The sequence below is a fragment of the Strix aluco genome, chromosome 3 (genome assembly GCF_031877795.1).
Source record: "Strix aluco isolate bStrAlu1 chromosome 3, bStrAlu1.hap1, whole genome shotgun sequence".
NCBI classification, from domain to species: Eukaryota; Metazoa; Chordata; class Aves; order Strigiformes; family Strigidae; genus Strix; species Strix aluco.
The window spans coordinates 83,204,300-83,229,868 of NC_133933.1; the positions used below are offsets into that span (position 1 = coordinate 83,204,300).

General features: G+C 37.8%; 1 protein-coding gene across 2 annotated transcripts in view; it reads left to right on the plus strand.

Moving 5' to 3' along the window:
* The window catches only part of PREP (prolyl endopeptidase), a 108,827-nt gene extending 83,531 nt beyond the window's left edge, over positions 1 to 25,296 (plus strand). Inside the window, exons 11-15 of one of the 2 annotated variants that reach the window (XM_074819426.1) lie at positions 8,006 to 8,142; positions 14,090 to 14,184; positions 17,086 to 17,217; positions 22,028 to 22,184; positions 24,484 to 25,296. In XM_074819426.1, coding sequence (XP_074675527.1) covers positions 8,006 to 8,142; positions 14,090 to 14,184; positions 17,086 to 17,217; positions 22,028 to 22,184; positions 24,484 to 24,778 — 816 coding nt within the window. In that variant the 3' untranslated portion in view covers positions 24,779 to 25,296. Of the gene's footprint in view, positions 1 to 8,005; positions 8,143 to 14,089; positions 14,185 to 17,085; positions 17,218 to 17,395; positions 18,134 to 22,027; positions 22,185 to 24,483 lie in introns of those variants that run through there. The other variant, XM_074819427.1, reaches the window with a different exon arrangement.
* The last annotated feature ends 273 nt before the right edge of the window (positions 25,297 to 25,569 follow it).

Genomic DNA, 25,569 nt, shown 5'->3' on the forward strand with positions numbered 1-25,569 from the left:
CAAGACTGCATTTGTTCTGTGCAAGAATTTTTGAATACAGGTTACAGATGAAATCTGAACACCCTGAACTGTGTAGATGCTCCTTTTTTAGGGAGAAAAAACAACACTGGTTGTGTCATCTTTTTGAAGCTTATAAAAGCTCAACAGCACAGCTCTGTTGAGATAACCGAGCAAGATGGAGTCAGAAGCAGAAAAGATGAATTAGCCAGTAACTGTTTTGAGTGAATATATCTCTTTCTTAGCATGTTGAATTAGATGTGTGCACCTACCACAGCATAAAGATGTGACCAGCTGTGACTAGCAGAAGTAGGGAGGTGATAGTCCCCCTGTACTCTGCACTGGTGAGGCCACACCTGGAGCGAGTGCAGAGGAGGGCAACGAAGCTGGTGAAGGGCCTGGAGAACAAATCCCATGAGGAGCGATTGAAGGAGCTGGGACTGTTTAGTTTGAGGAGGAGAAGGCTGAGGGGAGACCTTATCACTCTCTACAGCTACCTGAGAGGACATTGTAGAGAGGTTGGTGCTGGTCTCTTCTCACAGATAATTAGTAAGAGAACAAGAGGGAATGGCTTTAAACTCCAACAGGGGAGGTTCAGACTGGACATTAGGAAAAAATTTTTCACAGAAAGAGTGGTCAGACAGTGGAATAGGCTGCCCAGGGAGGTGGTGGAGTCACCATCACTGGATGTGTTTAAGGGTCATTTAGATGAGCTGTTGGGGAATACAGTGTAGGGGAGAACTGCAGAGTAGGGCTGATGGTTGGACTCGATGATCCCAAGGGTCTTTTCCAACCTGAATGATTCTGTGATTCTGTGATAAAGCCATAAATAAGAATAGTTATTGTGGAGTAGCTTGCATAAGGTAAGTTCTCCCCTCCTTGCTTACTCCATTGTAAGTTACCTCTACATTTTTATTCTTACAATGTTTCTCATTACAACTTCAACTGATTTCCAGCATGGTAAAGATGAGTAGTGTTTACTTTCTAATGCCTACATACTATTATGGTGAGTTGTCTCCTGTCAGAGCAGTTTTCTCAAATGAAGTAAAGCTTGATTTAATGAAAAAAATTGCACTAGCCAGCAGCTGTTGCTTATGTTTTTATTTATAACAGTGTGCTACTTCCATTGACACAGCTCTTTGGTTATGTCATGCTATACTACTTCATAGTAATACATTTACTGAATGTGTAAGCACACAAGTAATTCAAGAAAGACTATAGCTTGCAAAGACCCCTGGGACATTTTTCTGTTTAACATGATTGCAATGTATATTTAACTCAAAAGGTAAATGTTATCTATCTGATATCTGTTTGTCTTTACACTGTACACTAAGTTTTCTTTAAGGCAAAATGATGAAAGAAAGGGAATAACTGTACATGGCGATGCTAATTATTCTGGTACAGGAAGCTCTGAGATGACACTGGAAGTGGCAGAGGATAAACAGAGAAGAGGCAAGAAGTTGCAAAAGTGGAGTGTGGGGGGGCATGTCATTGGATCGCATTTACCACTAAGGCTTTATGTAAAGGGAATGCAGCCTTTTAACTAATGTAGAAAAGTGTGCTTTAAAAGCAATTTCTGTGATGCCAGTCTTGCACAATTTCTGAACTTTCAGCTGAATTTTCATTTTTCTGAACTTTCATTTTTCTCTTGCCTTCCCCTCCCTCCCTGTGAGGATAACTCCCTGCAGTCATCTGCAGCTAGGCAGCTGAACTTAGTAAGGAGGCATTTCTTCTAAAAGACGGTCTCCTGGCACTTTGCCTCTGTCAGCATGAGGCTGCTTTTTGTCCCAGTGGGTGGGTGGTGAAACAATTTCTTCTAAAAGGTTTCTTGATTATTTTCATAGTGCTTTTGCAAATGTCTGTGGTGGGTGGTGTTCTTTCTGGGTTTTACCTGCATGAATTTTTACTGTACTGAGTTACTTTGGCCCCTGTCCAGTTCTGTATTAAGCAAGCTTTGCAACCCACACAGAATTGCTTTGAAGCTAATTTAAGAGGCTTAAAGAAGATTGATGAGGATTCCCCTCTGAAAAAAGGAAACCTCAGATCCCGTGAATTTGCTGTGTAGTGGTAATAGTTCTCTGTTACTGCTCCTGACTCCTGGTTCCTCCTGTATATAGGAATACAAAAACTGGTGGTTAGTAAGAGCTGCTCTTACAGCTGGCCATTGACTGGCTGCCAGAGCTGTCCATGGGGCCGCTGGTGGTCTTATACTTGGATCCATGCCACTGCTGCAATAAATGAGGCGTTTTGCTTGTGATGTGCTATATAGTCTTTAGCCCCAGGCTAGTATTAGGTTTTTTGTAAGGTCAGAGGCAATGAGGGATTGAATGGGCTATGGGGAGGTGGTGTGGAAGGCAGCATGTGATTCTGTTTGAATCGATGAGATTTCTGCCCTGGCATCTCAAGGAGAGGATTTCTCCCTGCCTGTCAATGCTGAAGTGTTCAGACTTCCTGGTGTGAAGTCAGGGTCTTTGTCACTTGCTGTCCTGAAGCACTGGTAGCAGCTATTAGGGCTTGTCAGTGAGAGGTGTTGCTGTGTAGCATTGTTCAGCCTCAGGCATCATTATCTCTGTACCTAGATACAGGTTTGAACACCCTGATGCCACTATCTGTGTAGAAGAACTTTCTTTAGGGACTACTCCCTTAAATTTACTCTTCCAGTCATCTTTCAAAGATAGTTGTGGGGGATTTTTAAAATGGTGAGCCTTTAACAAGGCATTTTCGATGCTTGGGAAAACATGAGCGCTGTTACATAATTTACTACAAATTCATTATGTTTTTCTTCCCTAAATCTCAAAACAAAAATGTTGGTGTAAGTGTGATGAGAAATCTTCATTGCACTCTTAATGCAGGAAATGCTTTATGTGGAACTCGATGCTTGAAATGCAGTTCCAGGAAATAAAAACTGAAGTAGTTATTCCCTCTGATCAGCTGCTCATCACAGCCGTGCCTGCTTCACTCGTGCCTGTGGGTGCTGGGACCGAACGGGGCATTGTGCTTCTCGAGGGCTGCCTGTAACTTTGTGGTGGCTTGCTAGTGGAATCACAGCAGCCGTGTGTGAGGGCAGCCACTCTTATCTAGAAGCAGAAAACAATTGCTAAATTTCACAAGACTGCCACATCTTGTATTTGTTTCAAATGAAAAGGAATTGTCTCAGTGAAATGATAGAGGTGATGTTGGAACAAAACTTAATTTTAAAGGCATTGTCGTGGTGTTATTAAATCTGAATTATTGAACACGCATTTTTAATAAGGAGTATTCCAGCATGATTTATATGCCTTTTTAGTTGCTCTTTGTAAAATTCTTTGACATTTTCCACAATGAATGTCAATCTAATGATAAACGTGACTCTTACCTGGTTTTGATTAAGCACACAAAGACAGGGAAAGAATTGATATCTCTGGTATGTAGAACCTAATCTTGAAAGAGAGGTTGAGAGCGACAATTTTGGAATCACTAGTGACTTTCTAAGAATAATTAGTCCATTGTGACTTAGGAGGTGTTTTCAAGTCCCAGAAGTCAAAGTTTCTTTTCATATGTAAAATTCATTTATTATCTGCAGGAAACAATTCTTCTGAAAAGCCAAACTAATCACTTTTTAATTGGATTGTAATTCTCTTTGCCATTAATGAGTGAGTCAGAAAAATTATAAATGGTTTCTAGACATTCAGATATTGTTCACAGCTGAAAAATATATGCATTAGACTTGTTTGGATAAGATTATTCTTTATTTGGTTTTACAGCAGTATTTCAAAACCTGTGTTGAATCTTAACCTTTATAAGGTTGATTTTAAATCTGTACAAATTTGGGGTTGGTTTTTGCTTAGAAAGATTTTTGGTTTTGTAAAAGTAAGATGATTTCAGGTGTACATGCACTTTTTTCCCCGAACAGTTGTAATTACATGCGTCTTTTAATCTCTCCATTACATAAACAGAGAAAATATTTCTGAAAGGGAGGAAAAGTGAAACTGAATACTCACATTGCTGAGTTTTTTAATTTTAAAAAATTGAAGTTTCTATTCAATTTCAGTAGTTTTAGGTATTTTTAATTACGTGGTACAATTGAGTATTCAGGCAGATTAGTTATATTTCTTTATTTGTTGTGATGATAGTATCACTTTAATATTCAAAGATACTGATTTCATATTTACTAACAAGAGAAGTGCGTAGTGTCTGGCTATATTATCTCTATAGGCAAATGAAAGAAAAACTTTGTCTTCAACCTCTCCCTTTCAAATCATCTTAGCTTTTCAAAAGCTAAAATACTTAGTTTTGCCTCCTGATGACTTGAGATGGAGAGGACGCTTCTTGTCACTGCAGAGGCAGAAGTAGATAAAGTCTTTTCTGAATTAGGACTGTGTCTACAATGCTGGCTGATTGTTCCCCTCTTCCCTAAGTGAAGATTCACCTAACATAAATGTTGCACATCTAAAGCAAATAATAATTACGAGGACAAAGACCTCCCCAGGAGTGAATGTACAGAACTCTTTTATCCTACTTAACTCCCAAGTAAATTTACAAATCCTATCACAAAGCTATTAATGGTATTTACTTGTAAAACTTACTCTGTAAACTGTTTTGGAAGTAAACTTCCATTGTCTTTTTTAGGTGAAAAAGGAGAGTAAATTGCTTTCAAATGCTAAGTTTAAAAAACGCAAACCACCACTCTATAAATATACATGTATGCACTAAAGAAGAATGACTAAGATTGTTGTTTGTATAGCTTGTATAGCTTATATAGCTTAATCTTCATGTAGTTTATATTAATGAGTAATTGTGCAAACAGTGTTGCTTTCTCCCTGGATCATAATAAGAGGAATAGGGCTATAAATTTATGCCTCAGGTTCTGGCATCTGAATTGAAAGTGATTCTTTCTGGCACTGAGACCCCCTCTGCTGTGTGACAGATAGGGACATTAGTGTGAGACAAAGTGAGCTACAACTATTTCAGGGCTGCTGTACTGCTCCAGTGGTACGCTCCTAGAATAGCACGAAGGGTTGCATGCAGCAAGAGTGACCTGTCAACCACACAGTGTGGGTGGTGCATTCCTAGAGACTGAAAATACTTATTTTTAGCACCTGCCTCCTTGAATAGTGAGTATCGGCATTCATAATAACACATCTGAAGCATTGTTCTCCATCCTTTTCCCTCCAAAACCACTTTTCTAATTTGTCCTCCTCTTATACGTGCTAATGGCTGTAATGACATGAGTCTTTATTTGAAAATACATGAGCAAGGAGTAATATAATGTGACTGGTACAAGTGGATTACTCCTATCTGTGTTAAAGCAGAAATGGTAGTACCCTTTTATGAGCATTTACTGCTGTAAAAGCTGACAGCTTCTAAAGTTAGGCATGAAATACCGTCTTGGGAAATTTTTCTTTTTAGGGCTTGCCCTTTCCAGTTTACCTTAATCTTTGAGATAGAAGCATGTCCTTTTATTGGTTACATGAATAAACCATTGGACTTGCTTCAGAGATAACAACTAATTTAAAGGTGAGATTGAATCAGTTGTTGAAAATAGTCTATTTGGAGAAGCTTAAATAGCTTCACATATCTTGGTGTCTCACTGAATTGATTTCCACCCCCTTTCCATTTGTTCGTCTTGGAGGGAGACGTAATCATTATTGTAGCAAAGATAGGAGTGAAAACTCTTAAATTACAAATGTCACCTTGACATGCATCCTTTTTTTGTTGAGTTTTCATTTAATGGTATGTTATTTAATCTTAACTGATGATGATAAAAGTCTTACTGAAGTCAGTTTTCAGAGAGTTTGGAAAAAAAACAACCCAAAGCAAAAAACAACAACCCCTTGTTCAGAAAGAAGCAGTAAAATTAATGGCATCCTGTATTAATCAGGAAAGGACTGGCCAACAGCAGTAAGTTGCTGGAAACATAGGAGGGCCAGGTACTCACTTCCTGTGAATTGCCAGCTACAACTAGAGTTGATGGATGGCATTTTAGAGAGGAGTCTCTCTGGAACTCCTCATCACCAGCCTCAGCAGTTCTCATGTCCATCAGATATTCTATTTGTTTATAGTGTTCAGCTAAATACTTAAAATGAAAATACTTTGTATTCTACTGCAGTGAGTTCTGATGAGCGCTTTGCCAGTAAAGATATAGTTGTGGCAGTAGTTGGAAACAGTGATTTCAACTGTGTAAAAATGCCTTCAGGCTTTTGTTCTGCATTTTTCCATCTGGGAACTGTGAAATACTGAATTTTATCTGGACTATGTCTACCGGTTTTGGTGAAGTCTTTGGAGGTAGATGTGGTTTCATTTGAAATTTATCATATTTCCTTAGCAATGACTAAACTAATATTAAATGTGATTATTTTGTTTTCAACATGCTGTGTGGATTTATATGTTTCGCATTACAGGCAATGCTCAGAATAAATGTGGTGCACAGGTTCGTATTACAGTTGAGGTTCATGTGTTATAAAAATAGATCCTGTTGATCATGTGCTTTATAAAGCATGGTAGGTCTGTTTCCTTTAAAAACACAGAGGTTGTAAACGTGCAACAAAATGATAAGAATGTAATTCTTAATTTACTACTTCTTTGTTCTAATTAGACTAGAAATAACGATGCTAAAACCAAAGCAATGAAAAGTAGTCAACCAGAACTTTACAACAAGCAGTAAACTGCATTCACACCCACGTGTTTTGCTTGACTGGCAAAATAAGACACTCTGGATCCAAAGTTAGAGCATGTAGGCAGATACATGCATCAAAACAAGAAGTTGTGCAAACTGTGTTAAGCAATTGCAGTCTGTGTTTGTGTATGTGGAATTTAGCTTTTAAGTTCACACAGTGCTGTAGCAGTAGTAGAAGGACATACGGAAGCATGTGCTAGGTGGATAGTTGGTGTTTTGGCAGCTGATTTCCTGAAAGCCAGCAGGCAGTTCAGTTGTCTTGCTGGATGGGTTTGGGGGTTCTGCAGTGTTAGGGCTCCTCGTTCTGGCTGCTAGGGGATGCCTGAAAATGTACCAAGTGCTACGAAAGCTTCTGTCACGGCTTATGTTACCACCCTGCTTGAGGTGAAGTAGTCATTGAGACAACCTGGAAAGAATGGCCAATGCTTAGTCCACTTTTGGTGAATACAGACTTGCTTTGGTGAATTCGTGCTGCGTGTACAAGTGTTAGTAGTCAGCTTTTTGCTGTTTTCACAAGGCTTTGTAAGAAACAGTGTCTTCAGCTATTCAAAGTTTACTCTTTTGTCTTGAATCTGGTGTGTGAAGTGACTCCATTGAGAAATGTTGTTAATGCCAATGTATTAATACTAAAAACAAAATACTGTGACTTTTTTTGGCCTTCCACTTGCGATTAAATTTATGTTTTTACAAGCAAAGACATCAACTGATATAAAGGAATTCTGTGTGATTTCAGTGATACAAGAACAGATCTTCAGAGAGTTTTACATATGTATTTGGTAGTAACATAGGTCTCATATCCAAAGCAATGCAATGTTTAGTGGGGTCTCACTAAGTAACCACTCTACCATGAGTTTCTTTCTTTTCTATCTACTGTTCTCTGGTGTCTAAAATTTTGAATTTTTAAAAAGGAGAAATTTTTAGAAATTTTCATTTTAAATTGGAAATCTGGTTTTAGTTCTGTTCATTCTGTTTACCAGCTCAGTCTTTTATGCCTTCATATATGATGGACCGTGCAGTTCTTGCATTTTCATGCCAGTCTTCCCTTGGAGAGAATTGTATTGGGTTTCTAGCATTTTCTTAAACCCCCTTGTATGTAGAATTGATGGATAAGATACATAAAATTGTACTGTCATACCCTTTAAATTGTCTCATTTTGATACATTTTCCAGAGCTATTAAGCAACCAAGCAGGTGATGGCCATTACTGAACCTGACCTGTGCAATGGGTACAGATTGCTCAGAAAGTTTTATCCATTGGACACCATGGAAGTGATCGCCTCTGCTTCTTGTTAACAGCAGTTGTGGAGAGTTACAAGAATAACAGCATTTCAGATTTCTTTTTCTCTTGCCTTAGGTTTTCTACCCTAGCAAAGATGGTACTAAGATCCCAATGTTTATTATTCACAAGAAAGGAATTAAATTGGATGGTTCTCATCCTGCCTTCTTGTATGGATATGGAGGCTTCAACATATCAATTACACCAAGCTACAGGTAAGCAGGGTAATTTATACCTTCTTCTGGAGGACCTGTTATTAACAACTGTCACAGTCTGGGGACAGGGTGGAATATGGATCTGATATACTAGTGCATTTCAGATCCCTGAGAAGCAAGGTGGGGGCTGAAAGGACACACATCAGTGTCCAGGCATCATTTGTCTGCTTTGTTCTGCATTCAAGGGTCACAGAAGAAATCTGTGTCAGAGCAGAGAAGTGCAGTGCTCTTCTGAGGTTTACAGCAGGCACCCTGCCCTTTGGATTACACCTTAACCTCTTCCTACGCTCTCACTGAGCTCAACAGAAAAGCATATGGACATATATTAAGCAAACATTTGAGCCCTTTGCTGAACTGATAATATGGGAAGTTTTCTTTTATCCAAATTATACAGATGTCTAAATATAGAGAATCAAATATTTGTTTAAATGGATGTAAATAATTAAAATTTGGCTGTATTTTGATAGTATACTTTTGAGGAGAAGCAAAATCCTGCTGTGTTCCCATATGATCAGGAAAGATGACTCTGTCTTGAGGTGCACATGATATGGGCTCTGCATATGCAAAGCAATGCATTGTAAAACATTGCTGTGTGCAGAACAGGATTTGTAGCACTCAGAAGCCATAAGCTTTACTGAATAGATGATCTCTTTAAAGAAAAGGCGTATTTCTTCAGCAAGGGAATTTGAATAGACTTACCAAGAAGCAGTGATTGTCTGTAATATGTAAGAAATGCTCCTAGGCGAGGCAAGGGAAAACACAAATGCAAGGGGCTGAATGGAGAGCAGTTTTTCAGATAGTAGAGCAGCAGCTTACCAACACAAAAATAATCCATTATGAAACCATCCTATTAAGTTTAGGTGCTACCAGTCTTGCCTTAGAGTCAGCACATTTCAAGAAATACTTAGTAGTGCTTGCTTTTTCAGGTCACTGTGATTGTATTTCTAAATATTATTTATAGTTTCTTGTCCTTTCTAACAAATACCTTGTCTAACAATGGACCTCCTGTCTTGCATTCTGTGATTATTTGAAAGCTTTTTATCTGCCTTGTAAAGCTACATTTTTAATTTCCTGTGGGTTTTGAGAGACACAATTATATAACCAGAATAGTTTTTAAATTCCTTTTTAGATTAGACTCAAACACTGATTTATTACAGTTTATTGTAGATGCTGAAAACTGTGATAAAACTTACCATGTTTTCATTTTTTAAGTAAATATTCTGTATCTATTGATTTAAGGTAAAATTTCACGTACTGCAGAGCTGACACAAGCTGACTGCTGGCAAAAGGAGAAGATATCTCACAGCGCCTCCTTCCACCTCCCATCCATTGGCCCTGGCGCTTGCTGGAACCTTTGCTAAGCTGATTTACCTCGCAAGAATGGCAGAAAACTGTCCTAACAAAATAGGGTGGGTGGTTTTCTGCCGTTTTGGCAAGTTAAAAATTGACTCTCATAGGAGTCCAGCAAACAGCAGCAAGAGGGTGCAGCTGACAGAAGAGAGGAAGATGGAAGGTGGGAGCAGTGACCTATGTCTTCCTGAACCCTATGAAACCTTTATTATACAGTTCGTAAAATAAGAATATCAATCTGTAACAGTCCCTTAAAAGTAAATGTGCAGAGATCTATCAGTCACCTTCAGATCAAAATACGTTATCCCACTGAGAATGTAAATAAAACACGATTGGCCACACCTCCCTCATTCTCTCCCTGTAGTATCAACATATCCATTCTCAGCCTTTCTCTTTCTAAAAGAAAAATAAGAAAAGCTGAAGCCTTCAAACGCATCGTTATGGTTAATAACCTGAGAATTGAGTACTCAGTGAGGAAGTGTGTTCCAAAAGTAGGCAGGCAAGATCAGGGAAGAGGAATTCTAATAAAGAGTTTATGCCAGAAAGGCAGGACATCCAGTCCTTTACCTGGCAGATCCAAGTAATGTTTGACTACATCCCTGTCGCTATATACTGCAGTATTCCACAAGGAGTTCCCAGGTCCAAGTGCTGCTCCTGCTGCTGCCCAACACCATGATTTGGTCTTTTTTTTTTTTTGTAGATGACCACAGGCACAAGTGCTAGAAAGCAGCCACAGAATGGTTAAGGCTGAGGCTTGCCACATCATTCACGTGATCCTAAGCTGAGACATAGCTATGGAAATGCAACTCAATAGTTGCCTGCTTACCTTTAAAAAAATAAACAAAAAAGTTCCTGGATCAGTATTCCTGATTTTTTTTAATTTGAACTTAAGGCTCTTAGGACTTTTCACAAAGCATTCCATCTTCTCCTTTCCAGTGGTTCGTTTCTGTCTTCTATTTCTTCAAACCAGTACAGTGTTTTCTCACTGGTATTTCGCACCCATTAATGTGAGCTTGGGGAGCTTATTTCTGCTTAATTCAGAAACTTGTGTTGCTTTTCATTTTTTCTCCAACAAAATAAAATCTTTTTCACTGAAAGCAATAGAAGCAAACCAACAGGTTAGAGGATCCAGAAATAACTACAAGAATGATAGGCCAAAGTCATTAAGTCAGTTACAGTAGTGGTTTATTTTGAATGCAGGCAGGCATCTTTTATATGTTCCTCTGGATTGAAAAGCTGCTTCTGGTAGCATTTTGAGTATGGTGCCTGCTAGAGCACTGTCATTAATTATACAGCCTGCACAGCAACTGCAAGTGAAAGCTGAAGGAACACCACCAGTGGCTTGGCAGAGCTGCTGGGGAAATGCCATCAGAAACCCACCACTGGTGCCTCAGATTCGACTAGTTACCCTGCGGGAACCAACATGTTTCCCTTTGCTGTTCTGTATGTGCCTGTGTGGGAACAGGAGAAGCAGTTTCTAATGAATCCTGGAATACAGCGGACTGTGAAGCAGACTGTGAAATTGCATTTCACTGCTGCAGGGCAAGGTTGTACCAAGCCTTTAAGCAAAGAGGTGATGCAGGGAGAGAGTATAAGTCCAGAGAAAGGTCAGGCAACATACCAGCCAAGGGTGCAGAGTGCAAGATTACTCTTTTTGGTTACTTTATTACCACTCCCTCCTGCTCTACAAATGCCAGGAAAGCAACCAAGTCCAGTGACTCTGGCTTTTTTCCCCATCACCAGTGCAGTAGCCTGCATTTCTTGGTCAGCTGTAATACCTGACAGCAGATCAGTAATTCTGGGAGAGCATTCTTGCTCCTTGAAGCACAGCTCTTCACATTGTTCTATTGTAAAAAGCAATACCTGTTTTCTTACTTTTTTTGTTATGCTCCTTAAGAGTGATGAGGTCTGGAAGAAGCTCTTCAGGGAAGGAACTACTTTCTGCTCCCTCCACTGGCTCCTTCCTGACCCTGCTGCCCTTTTCAGTACTCTTTTTATTTACCCTGCCCCCAGGAAAGAAGGAAGAACAGGGATAATGAGCAAAAGAGACTGTTGGGAAGAGCAGGGAGTCAGACTTCCCTCCACAGAACAAGACATCTTCTGAGCATCCAGGGAAGTGGGCAGTTTGCTGTGGCTCAGACACCAAGTGGACTTGAAATAAAATCTGGAAGAACATAGGAGGCAGTAGCAGCCTTGTATATGAAACTTGAATCTTGTGCTGTCTGATCACTTGGAATGTTCACATTTTTAAAAAGTTAATGAGTCCTGATTATATATAAAGCTTGTTATAAGCTCTAGGCACATCTACCTCAAAGTATTGGTCAAGTTAGGGTCCTGACTCACTTAACTATTGACCATGTCAGAGTGGATATTAATTAATAGTCATTGGCAGTGACATTACTAGATGTATATGTTGGGGTATGTGGGGTAATATTTTCTGAAATGCCTAAATCCCAGTAGTATTGCTGAGAGTGAGCACAGATATACTACACCTTACTTATAATTTGGGCAATATAATAATTGTTACCAAACTCTTGACTTTATCCCATTGAGGGTATGTGCAACAAAAAGATTGTTTTCTTGTGGAAATGGGGCCTAACTTCATATGGTAAGAGTACTGCATATCCTGTGACATCCCAAGTCACTTAGACCCCTTCAAAATTTATCATCAAGGTACCATCTCTGTTAAAGCAGTCCGCAGACAGGATAGGATGCACTCAATACTTCGGTTTTGTGTTGCTCACAAATTCTTTGCTGGTTAAATATGCTGATCCCTCAGGTGGGCACAGTTTCTTTCAGCAGATGGAAAAGGATGGACTCTCTTGTGGAAGTTTTTATTTTCAAATATTCTCAAGCAATATATTTGGGTAGCAAGCTCTTACCTGCCATTCTTATACTTGCTACCTTTCATTTCTAGGAGATAAAGTAAGTTTGGACCAAAAGGTTTCTATTGATTTTGTTTGGGACAGAGACAGGGAAAAGAAGTGCAGAATGTTTTGGGAGGTTTTGTGGCTCTAACATACCAAAAATTAAGAAGCCACAAATGAGGCAACCTACTGTCAGGCTACTGCACATTAGCTGTGTAGCAGCCTGTCAAAATTAGGCATCCTGGAGTTTGACAGAATAATGCTCTCTGACCTTTGCACAGTGTGCTTATAGAATATCAATCTTACATCTGATCAGCATGTCATAGCAATCTAAGGAAAATAGAATTCACAGTGATGGACTTTGGAATTGATTTTATAGAAGCAGACATAGTTCATGCCTCCACAGCCATCTGATGGCCACAGGTAACCAGCCTAGGTGGAAAGGTTTTGCTTTGATGGATTATGAAAAAAAAAAAATCTCTTACCAGTTATCTTTCTGATTTTCTTTTTTGTTTCCTTAATCCTTGGTATATACTCTCAATAACAAGTGCCAGTACATAGGTAATTGCTTCGGGAGATATGAAAAAATTACCTGTTTTGCTACTACATCCATATGCGACACACTGTAGGACTGCTGTCTTTCAGGACATTTCTGATAAGTGGTAGGGGGACTTAAAGGTAAAAAGGCCTAATCCTTGCTCTTGTGGTTGAATAGGATTGATTTCTGCAGGCAGTGGTTTCTTGCGTGAACGAAGATTTCAAGTAGATAAGGAATTTAAACCTGCTAGAGTTGTTGGGATTAAATTTTAATATTTTACTGGTCTCCTTGGCTTATGTGTGGTTTGCCATCTGCAGCTTCTGCTATGTTAAGCTACTGCCTCAACAGATCAGAGATCTATTTCTCTTCTTAATTGTTAAATTTAATTTAAATTACTTTAGTCCCTTTTAAAAAGATATCAATAGTTTTGATACTTTTGCAATTTGGCATTTAAAAAAAAGTTATGCTACTTTAGCTTTCAACCAGATTCTAAAGGTACAAGGGAAGGCAGAAATTGTAATTTTATTTTTTAGGATTTGTTTTGTATTTAGCAATGCAAATGGAAAATAAATAAGACGGAGATTGGCCAGAACTTGACTGCAGACCCCAGCAGGAAACAATAGTAGAAGCAGGGGTTTTCTTTGCAAAGACAGTTTTATAAAGGTCAAAAAAAATGTACATTAAGCAGAAGTTGAAAATACCTGCTCATAAACAAATGCTGATCTTAAGTCTTAATTCTTTGCTTTCTTCATTTGGGTTAAGCCTCCCTTTTGTCTCTGAAAAAGCAGAGGACCCAAGGAAGAGAAACAGTTCAGAAAGCTATGGTGGTCCAGCGGAATGGCATAGCTCTAGTCCCCACACTGAAGGCTTTGAAGATCAAAAAAATGGTGACATGTCCTGGGGGCATCTTCTGTTAGGTAGAACCACTGGCCACTCTCCTCCAAAGTGCAGAACTACGGGAGGAAGAATGGACCAGCACTGGTTGCTTCCACTCCTGAGGCTGCAGATGGTTTCATTTCCATTGATAACCATTGAAAAAAGCCTGGCTACTCAGGTTTGCCATCAAGGAGGACCTCATTCACGATTTCATCACTGATTTTGAAGGGATCTTTCCCTCAAAATATTTTTGTAAAAGTGGTAGGGGTATAAAAATTGCAGATTAAAAATAATCCTCTATCTGTTTGCTTTTTAGTGTGTCAAGACTTATTTTTGTGCGACACCTAGGGGGTGTTCTAGCAGTGGCAAACATCAGGGGCGGTGGTGAATATGGAGAGACCTGGCATAAAGGTAAATCAGTCCAAGTAGAGGAACAAAACGGCAGGCTTAGCAATGAAAATTACAACATTTTCTCTCCACTCCCTCTTCCGTACTCACATCTCCTTTTGCCTTTTATGTATGCTGTAGAACAGTACATTTTTTCCTTACTCAGATCTGTATGTTGTCCAGTGTTATCTGATGGTTTTCATTAGATTGTTTTAATTTTTGCAACCTGCTTAAAAATAACTTTGTACAAACACAATATTTTCCAAGAAAATAGTTGCATTTTTTAAAAATTTTTAAAACAGTTCCCTAGACTTAAAGATTTGAAAATGCAGTTATTTATCTTGAACTTACTTTCAAAAAATCTGTCTATACTGCAGTAGACCTGGCTTGCTTTCACATACCTCTTTCATTGTAGGTGCATATGGCCCCACAATTCTAGATCCCCAAGACAACAGCACTGACTATTCATACTCTCAGTATCACACAAAAAAAAATAAACCATTTACAGAACTTTAGAGAAGGTGTGAACTTTTGAGTTCAGAATGTAACTTTTCCAAATTGTTTGTGCACAATTTATGAATAGACCCTTTTTTATATTTAGTGAATGTGGTTGAAGTTCATTTGAAAACAATCAGCTCCACAAATGCAGTGACATGTCATTCCCTCCACTCTCTCTTAGGGGGTCCACCTTCTTGCAGGCAGGCATCTGACCTTTTTGGTTTTTTTAAGCTGATTTTTATGCTGCAAGGAAACCAAGTCACTCACTACAAAACCCTGTCAAACTCTCTTCCCCTTTTCTTAATACTTTTGATGCATTCTCTCCATGTTTTTCCCATCTAATCCTTATCTTAGTTCTTTGATTGTTTTTGTCCACTTGCCTTATTGTTGACAATTTTCTCATCCCTTCACAAGAGGAAAAAGCTGGAAAATCCTGCGCGTTTCTGTAACATACCCATCATTATTTAATGGTAACACCTTATTCATATCCCAAGAATCTGGCGGATTGTTGTCAGCAAGGCAAATGCACCAAAACAGTGGTGTTCACAATGCAGCAATTTGCCATGGGAGTAATACATAATAACTTTTTATCAAACAAAACGGTATTCCCAGATCATTACATCTTGGTTTTATTATTTCATCTGCGGTAACTTTTTGTCTGGGTCGTTTCCTCACAATTGAGTTAAATATGTAATAGTTTCATAAATAGAAGCTATATATGCTTGCAGATACGGGATATTATTGCTAAAGATGAAGTATCCTTCATTAATTTTAATTTGCCAATTGGTTTGTAATAGATTTTAATAAAATCTATCTTAATATGATAATGCTTCTTTGGTTCACCTATTTCCTGCCTAATTTTGACCCAAGTCTTTTACTGCAGTTACATAATAAGATATGTGTCTGTTCTTTGTTAATTCCAGAAACAATTAGTTTGTTTACTTAGGTTTACTTGTATAGGTAGGACTTGGACCTTACGTTACACCACACCAGAACTTTGAGCAGCATAAGATTTATTTCTCCTTTATGGCCACACATTTGATGACTTTTTCATTGTCCCAGTATGTCACTCTTCAATGGTTTTATTAATATGAGAATGATGTGTATTTGTTAAAAAATTAAAAATCTACTGGTCCCAGTTCTACAAGATCTGTATGACTAAGTGTCAGAGTTATCTTACCAAACTTTTGCAACATAGACATGAAGCATCCAGTGTAAATTGGGTGTCTAGGATCACTGGATGAACAATGGAGATAGAGACGCTTCCAGATTATAGTTCATCTCACTTACTTTAGGGGAGAATTAGTTGCCCTGGAGGTTCCTGGACTATAGTGGGAACTGTAGGCAATGAGCTTAGGATAAACATCCAGCTTTTAAACAAAGTAGAAGGAACTGGAGTTCCACTTCTGCATCCACTGAGCCCTCTTACCTGGCTGGACCAGAGCCTTTGCTACAGAAATGTGAGGATTTTTTTCCTAGTTCCCATTTCTTACTAGCATTTAGTTGCCTGAGAACGAACATACCAGGTCTTAAGGTAGGATAACCTTTGAGGAGAAGCCTGTTTTAGTCTCTTGCTAAACAAGCATCTAAAGCGGGAAGATTATGAGATTTGGTCAACTGTGAGTTCTCTAGGTTGATATTCTTCTGCTCAAATAGTTGAAAGATTGTAGGACAAAACCATCCTTTTCCTTCCCTATCCCACCCTGCAAAATTTTTTCTTTTGAGAACTGGAAGTCTTACCAATGATGTCATCTGGACCTACATTTTCAGTCATGATTTATTCCTCATACATACGATCACATTTGGAATTTTGTTCAACAGGATGACAGCATCTTAAGCATTTCTGTATTGATAGTTAATTAATAAAATTTCAAACCAAGATGCAACACTGAATTCCCTTTTTGACCATAGCTATGTATAATCTGCTTTGAAAACAACTAATAGAAGGAAAAGTAAATTACCAGCCACATATTCTATGTCCAAAAAGTAAGAAGTGCTTATTTTATATAGCTTATTTTATAAGTTGAAGCTTTATTGCTTTAAGAAACTGTCACTAAGTTTAATGCTATTAAAGTCCCATTAGATTAAACCTCAGGTGGATTGTATGTGGTCATTTTGTATATATTTTGCAATGCAAAGCTTTTAGCTTTCATTTTACTGATCAGGAGCATTACCTGGCACTCACTGCACAGTATAGGTATGTATTATTCAGAGTTTCTGAAAGCATTAGCGTTATCGACAGAACCATCTTATACTCTCTCTGTGTTGAAAGAATCTTTCATTTTTGCTGTCTTTGAGCCGCATCAATTATTAAAGTGTTCATGAAACTGGAATTGTTCCCAGGTATTTTTGCACACATGTTTTTCTGAAGAGATGGTATCAAATGGATTTTATGGCATCAACTGATTTGTTTTATTTGTTTGCTAGGTGGTATCTTGGCCAACAAACAAAATTGCTTTGATGACTTTCAGTGTGCTGCCAAATACCTCATCAAGGAAGGCTACACATCCCCAAAGAAGTTGACTATTAATGGAGGCTCAAATGGGGGCCTCTTAGTTGGTAAGAACTGCTTGTGTGTTTCCTGGGTTTGGTGCTGGATATATCAAAGTAACCAGACAAAAATTCATGAGACCCTCTTTTCAAAAATTACCAGATGTCAATGCATTGATATATACCAAGTGGTAAATATATACAATTGTACTTCATTTGCTGTTGGGGGACATTTTTTCATTTGCAGGACATTGGGATTCTGCAGTCTCTAGCAAATGCTGACTGTTTAAAGCCATACTTACAATTACTGTCTTGTGTGATAGAGCTAACCCTGTGGTAGAATCACACAGTAAGTAAGAATGTTTTAATGCATTTGGTTTTTGATTTTTCTTTCTTAGGGCTAACCATTACAAAGTAATTGCTGAATAACCAGAAATCTGTTATGTAGCATCAGGAAACTGTGTGGTCTGTAGTGTAAGCCAGAATCCCATGTCTTGCAATCCTTCATCAGAGTTTCTTCTTCACTGTTTCTGTAGTCATGCATTCTTCAAGGGCAAATGAAAACATGACAGTTCTGCGTTTAAAGCCTTTGTAGAGAGACATGTAACAATTTTATTCTACTTTCATTGTGTACTTAAAACATGAACACAAATAAAATCATGAGTGTCTCTGGTGAGAAATGTAAAGTACAAGTACAGCTACTCAAAAAAGTCATGAGCTTTTGAGGGACTCTGTAAATGTAGCACTTTCTTACAAATGCATCTTGTTCACATATAATTCACTGCTATGTTCTTAAATTGAAAGAAATTAATAGCCTCCTCTTAAACAGAAAAACTAGTCACAAAAACATCTCATAGTCCAAGCAGTATTTAAAGAGCTACAAAATTTATCTTGGATTAAATCCCTGTATCTGAAAGTAGTAGACAAAAAAGGGAGGTGATTTTGTTCAATTTCGAAAGAAGGAAACACAAAATTAATAATATTGGAGTTTGGGGTTTTTTTTAAACAGTATGAAAGGCATGTGACAGCACAACAGAGTTGAGCTGCTCATGTGAGAAGAAAAAAAGGCATTTCTAGTTCATAAACCACTGATTTATAGAAAATCAGCAGATTTACTAGGCCCACTCTTTCCATGGTCATCTTATACTCTTCCCTATTTATCTGCCGCTGAATACTGGCTCTACTGATTTTACTCTATTTTTCAGTGAACTAGCATCCAGCATAATAAACAGGATTTGGAGTTATACAGATCTTTGGTGTAAGCCATCTTGGCTATTCCTGCATTGTTATTTTTAAAAAGCAGTTGTTTTAATGATAAGTAACAAGTACATGTAAAGTTGCATTTTTGCTTTCTGCTTATATGCTCAGTTACAGATGGCAGGAGGTATTTCTGAATTGTAGATGAGAGCACCAATAGAAATGGATTAATATAATAAAGGATTAAACGTTTTGCACACTGTTGGGAGTGCAAGCATTGCACAAGTCAATTTTATGTGATTGTAAATATCTATTTGGATATGCAGTTAAACTTTCAACACATCAACACATAGCTTCTGAAAATACTATTGTATGCTTACATAGACTTCAGTTTCAGTTGGGGTGAGATTCATCCTACCCAGCTTCAGTCATCAAAAAATCTCTGTTTCTGCCTGAACAAGTCAGCTGGCCTCCTTGTTTAGGTAAGGGGAAGCGAGTAACACCTGCAGAGCATAAGTCATTCCAGTAGGAGACAGGTGTTAGGAATCTAGACCTCCCTGCTCTGAAAAATCTGTTGTTAGAAACCTTCCCTTGCACTTGCAGATGGTTTACAATCCAGCTGGATTTCCATGCTCTTGATGAGCCAGATAGGGATTTTACTTGACTGGGTAGAATTAGGTGAATTTAGGAAATTCTTGTGCTTTTTCATCAAAGCAGAACTAAATTTTACAATAGTTGTTCATGAAATGCTAGGGAGCATAACTCATAATTTAGGTGCAAGGAAAGGACCCACTGCCAGATTTCCTCAGTTCTCATTTATTGAAGAAAAAACTGACAAGGAAGAGTATTGTCACTCTTCCAAAGTACTGTTTCCTTTTAGTCTGCCTAACAGGAGGTGTCTCTGAGGAGTGTAGATCCCTGAGCTCTTGCCTCATTCAAGTGCAAAACAAGACTTCCTTGTCCTGCAGTGTGATCCCCAAGCTGAGTAGAGCAGCACAGCTGTGAGCTGAAAACCTCTTTCATGCAAATGCAATGTTTGACCTCTCATGTTTGCTTAGACAAGCAGTTCTGAGGTTTTGAAATGTTACTTTTGTACTGAATTTTAAAGCTCAAAGTGTGTGTAGAGGAGTAAAATTCACTAAAAAATTGTTGTTCCAGGTCACAGTATATTAATGCTTATAATTAAGTATTATGGCTAATTAAAGGGGTGCAGTGGGAATGGATGAGTGTCTCCATAAGTGATCTCTTATTGAAGTAACTATTTAGGGAACTAGGAGCACTGAGCAACACACAGTGCTTCAAGAGACTGCTCTTCAAGAAGAACTACTAAAATTAAATGTTATGATAGTTGTTTTGGCTCTTTTTTCGACCAGAGTGTAATTCATGTTTATAAAAAGGAGTAACATGAAGGGGAGGGATCTGATCAAAAGCTTCAGTTAAAAGGATAAAGAGCTTTTACATGGCATCTATTTAAGGCACTATACACACCTTATGAAAATGGCTCAGAAAGGACTCAGGAAGAGTTAGCATAATTACATATCAGAGATGACCAGAAGTAATATCACATCCTCCAGAAAATAGAAATCATGTTCAAATGAAGAATATGGGGTAGAGTGTAAACTCTGACAGGGACTGACAGACCACAGGAGACTGATGAGCAGATTGTTTCCAATATCAAGATCAGCAATGAAAGCTTTCTGTGTATATCAGGAGCAAGAAGCTGGCCAGCGGATCTGTGGGATTTACAGATTAGTGAGGTGTAAAAGAAGCACTAAAGAAAGATAATGGCAGAGCAGAACAAGTAAATGGTCTGTTTGTATTGATGTTCCCTCCTGAGGAGCATGGGGAGTTCCCTGCAACAGAGTCTCTCTTCATGGGGAATACTCTGAGAAGCTGACTCAAACTGAAGCATCAGCAGAAGAGGCTTTGGAATAAATCAATTAAATGAAAAGTAGTGTGTTGCCAGGACCAGATGGTGCACACACAAGATCCTAAGTGAACTCCAATATGAAATTGCAGGCTACTAAGCCTGAATATCTGAGGAACAGAAGGGAGCAAGTGTAATGCCAATTTTTTAAATGGTTCATGGTGATCCACAAGCTGCAGATGAGCAAATCTGACTTCTCTGATGGGCAAACCAATTGAAACCAATAAATAATAGCTGAGATATAAGGAAGAATTTTGCAGGCTGAAGTTACATCTTGCAAATCTATTAGAGTTATTTGAAGGAGTCCGGCAGCGTATGGTGCTTGTAACGGTGATCTAGGTGAGGAGTTATTCTTGGATTTTCAAAAGCTTTTGACAAGGTTGCCCATAAGGCTATGCAAGAAAGTTCTTACTGAGCTGGAAGCAAGGTCATGTCATAGCGATATCCTGGTTAGCAGGAGGCAAAGAATGGGAATAAAGGATCCATTTTCACAATGGACAAAATTGAGGAGATACAAGAATTGGGAAAGAGTATAACTACATGGTGATTAGCTCTGAATTAAGAAAGGGATTCTGGGATCCATTGTAGTAGTTATGTGAAAATCTCAGTGTTCTTATTTTTTAAAATTCAAAAAAAGCAGGGGAATTTGTAGAATCACCACTCAACAGATTTAAATCAAGCAACAGAAATTGGAATTGAAGAACTTATTGCTACAGGATATGATGAAAGCTAAATGAATAAACATTAAGAAATTAAATAGATGTATTTACAGAGGATATGTGTTTTGATAGCTATTTAACAGGATGGCTGGAGATAACTCCAACTCAGGGAAAACCTAAACAACTAGTTCAAAAGCTGATAATGTACAGGAAATATCTCCCAGTGTTTGCTTAATGCCTTTTCCTAGAGCCATCTGCCAGTTGTCACTCTTAAAAATTGAACACTGAGCTAGATGGGCCTGCTGTGCTTATTTTTAAAATATATGAGGCAAGCATTATTCTTAAAGAAATTGTCCCTTCCAATAGTAAGAAGATGGAAATCATAAAAAAACATAAAAATCATAAATCATAAAAAAGAAAATACAAGAGTAATTTGTTTTATTAAAATGAGGTTATTCCTCTGATTTTGTACTAGTCTGCTTTTATCAAAACTCTTCGTATGGAAGAAATCTTTCATGAATAAATGGAGGGCATTTGCTCCTTGATGCCCTTTTCTTTGTTGATACTAATATTAAAAGTTTAGACAGTGAATGGTTTAGAAAACTTAAATTTAGTAGTCCAAAAGCTCACATATTTAAGAAGAGCATTTCTCCTTTTAAACCCAGTTTGCTAGTTTGGAAGGCAGTTTTCAAAGAACAGCATGTTTGGTGCCTGAAGCACAGGGAAATAACTCTAAAGCTGTTTTGAACATGCCATCCTTGGGAGTTATAATTTTTATCCATTTGCATGTTTGCTTTCAGTTTTGCTTAAAAGTCTATTTGACTTCCTGTTCACTGGCAGTCTTCTCCCAGTGCAATTGGGTTTATATCAGATAATTTATACTGAAGTGTTTTGGCTCCAGGTATTATACAGTAATCTATATTTCTTCTCACATAGTTTTAACATAACTGTGTTACTGTTTTTTTTTTTAAAAGAAACTTTGAGTTTATAAAAGCTTTTTGAAAGTTGGTCTTTCGTGAACTTGGCAGTGGACCTTTCACTGCTGAGCTTAATTCTTTAAGATATGAATACTAATGGAGTTGTTTTCCTGTTGAAGCTGCCTGTGCTAATCAGCGCCCCGACCTATTTGGTTGTGCTATTGCCCAAGTGGGAGTGATGGACATGCTCAAGTTCCACAAGTACACCATTGGCCATGCTTGGACCACTGACTATGGTTGCTCTGACTGTAAAGAGCAGTTTGAATGGCTGTGCAAGTAAGTGCCTTTAAATACTTCCGTGGTTGTTAAAATGCATAGTCTGCCCAACAGTTTCAGGTTGTCATGATCAATATCTGTTCTAAGAATTATTTCATCCTTTCCCACACTGGATTTGGGGAGTTCAGCATTTCCTTACGTCAGTTTTGCATGAAAGACTTATCTTCAAAGCCCTGTTGAGTCAACTGCTCGTATTTTCAAAGACCTTGTTCTACTAGCAGCTTTAACAACTCATAAGGTTTTCTTTCTGAATAATGGCTCCTTTAGACTGTCACAACAGAATATTCTCAAGTGAACCACTACATAAATTGTATTTTTTACGATGGGGGAGAGACAATCACCATTGTGAATTATATTATACAATGTGGATGGGATTTATTTGTAGGTATTGAATGGCAGTAGACCATAACAGGATATTAATTCATTTCTTAACTCCTTGCTGAGAGGTCTGGAAAGATTAGACAAGAGAGACAGCTGTGTGAGAACAGAAATGATCTGCACATTGGATATGGGTAATAATGAGTGTGTTAGAATAAGTGCCATCATTTTAAAATATTTTTCTGGAATCTCATCTTCTGTTACTGCATTTGTATTCCTTTAATAATGAAGATTGGCATTCCAGGAGAATGCTTCAGACACACTAAACAATTTGGTCTGAAATTTAATAGAGTGTTTAGATATTAAAAAAGTACATGTGCTACAAGTACACTGAGATCTAACTTGACCTAAAGCATTTATTAAAAAAGAAAAAATCAATGTCAGGTCCAAATACTAGATGATCAGTTGGGCCCATTGTAATTAGATTGTTTCAAAACCTCCAGTTGTCTAATTTAAGGTTTCAGTGGCAAACATTTTTGTAAATATAGTGCACAAAACACTTCACAAATTTTGTAATTCATCTTTTATCAATAGGTAGCTTAGATCTTAGATAAAAGATGAACTGTTATAAAAATGATCCAAATAATATTCATGATTTTGGACACTGAAACTTGCCTGCACATCTGTGAGTTCAGATATTCTGAAGAGGTAAAGTAGAAACAAAGTTTCAAATTCATTGTGTGATTAGGAGAAATGCATCTGTAGGAAGGAGTCACTCCATACCTACTTTTACACATATGCTTACTCACAAAATCTCAATTCGTAATTTTAGAAACATCTTATATGGCAATACCTGAAATATTTTTTTGCCTCCTTTTCAACAGCTGTTAATTGATTATCGAATGTAAGAAGATATATATGTAATGTTGCTTAGAAGTTGCCTTTACAGATACCCAAAAAATACATAAGGCAAATAGAGTGGCATGTAGTGACTGTCATTTAACTTCTTTTCAAAACAAATCATAGTCTGTAAATTCACTTACATTGTTCCTTAGATGAAAATGAGGAAGCCAGGAATCTGTTATGTTAGTTGTTCAAATATTGTCATGTGTTCTTAAAAATAATTTGGACTTACTTAATGGGTACTGCTCCAAGTGGGAAATTCCTTCAGAAACAAAGCAAAACTTCCTTCTGTATTTTCTGCCATAAAATAGGGAGAAAAAATTGTATCCCAGTCTTGATTTAAGGAACGTAACTTTATTCCTAGGTGTAGCTTTGTCTAAATGAAGTATGAAATGGTTAGATGGAACTTTGTTAGATGGATCTTCGTGACTTACTATTAAGTTTAATTTCTAATGCTAGAGATTACTTTGTGTTGAGATATGTAGATACACTTTTTATGTTACGTTACAGTAGCTAAAATATGTAAATTCTCCTGCAAAGACAGCAGATTTTGGAAGTTAGATTATTCATTGCTCAAAAAATAGGAATCAATGTCATCTACTGAAAGCAGGAAAACTTACAGTTCTCCTTTCAGTTTCCTGCATGGTGTTCCCTCAGAGTACATGCTTAAATATTGGAGAGAGCAAATTTAATAACTGTATAGCGCAAGCTTACTAGCAGAGACTGTTTCCAAATTTGCATAGGAAGAAGCCATCCACATGCAGACCTGGGCTACATATGTATGCTGGGAAAAAGTCTCTATTTCCCTGTTGCCCAGCCAGATGGATCCTGCTATGACACGACAGCTTTTGCTGCAGTTTCCCTGTTGCCCATTCCTGATACTTTTGGCATTTCTGTGAAATGTATGGATATGACTGCTACCACGTATCAGTTGCCAGTAGTGCATTTCTGATTTATGCAACTGAGAACTGTAGTATTCTGAGTGCTATCAAATGCCACTGTGATGGTTTCAGCATGAGAGGACTTTCTTGTTGGGTCTTGAGGAAAAAATATGTAATCATTTGTACACTCTTTTCAGGTACTCTCCACTTCACAATATCAAACTACCAGAAGAAGACGGCATCCAGTATCCCTCTACGCTGCTTCTCACAGCAGACCATGATGATCGTGTGGTCCCTCTACATTCACTGAAGTTTATTGCTACTCTGCAATATGTTGTGGGCCGAAGCCGTAAACAAACCAATCCACTTCTCATCCACGTTGACACCAAGGCTGGGCATGGAGCAGGAAAGCCAACTGCTAAAGTTATAGAAGAAGTGTCAGATATGTTTGCTTTTATAGCAAGATGCCTAAATCTTGATTGGATTGAATAGGCAAAATGTTTATTACTGTCTCCTTTAGAAAACAAGGGCTTTAACACCATTTAAGACCAACCAGACTACTACTCAGTGTAGTACTTACATTTAAGAACTGCAGTTTAATATTCTATTGATCCAACCTGCTATGGAGTTTTGATCTTCTGTGCTTCCTTCTTTTTGCCGTTTCTTTGAATTTCTTTTCTACCGCATTCCAAAGTACATTTTGAAAAGCATGTTCAAATAAATAGCTGAGCTATTGTCGGTGCTGTTGTGAACATTTAGATTCCAGAGTTAGTACTAGTTGAGCTTATTTCCTGTAAACAATTTTAATGTATTTTGCAGCTATAAACATATGCAGATAATCTGTAATTAAATGTAAGTACTGTCCACATACAAGAACTCTGAGCATACTTTATTTACATAGTAACTTATTTAAGAATGTAAATTGAAAGTGTTCAGTGATAACCATGAAATACTGAAGAGACAGTAATCTGGGTAATTAAGTCAAATATTATTAAAAAGCTTATATTACATGCTGTTCATAAGTGTGTTACAGTCTATAATAATGATGTTGTGAAATTGTTCTTTCTTTCCAAAGAGACTTCAAAATGTCCCCAGTTTTCTCTTTGGTCATTTATTTCCACACAGAAGAGAAAATTGGAGGCTGGAAAACTTGAAGAATGCTTAGATTCTCACTGTAGTCTCAGTCAAGCTATACCAATACTCTTCAGCAACCCATCTGCTGTTAGCTCTTTAACTATTTCTGAAGAGTAGACCAGACTCTGGTTTAAAAAAAAAAGAAAAAC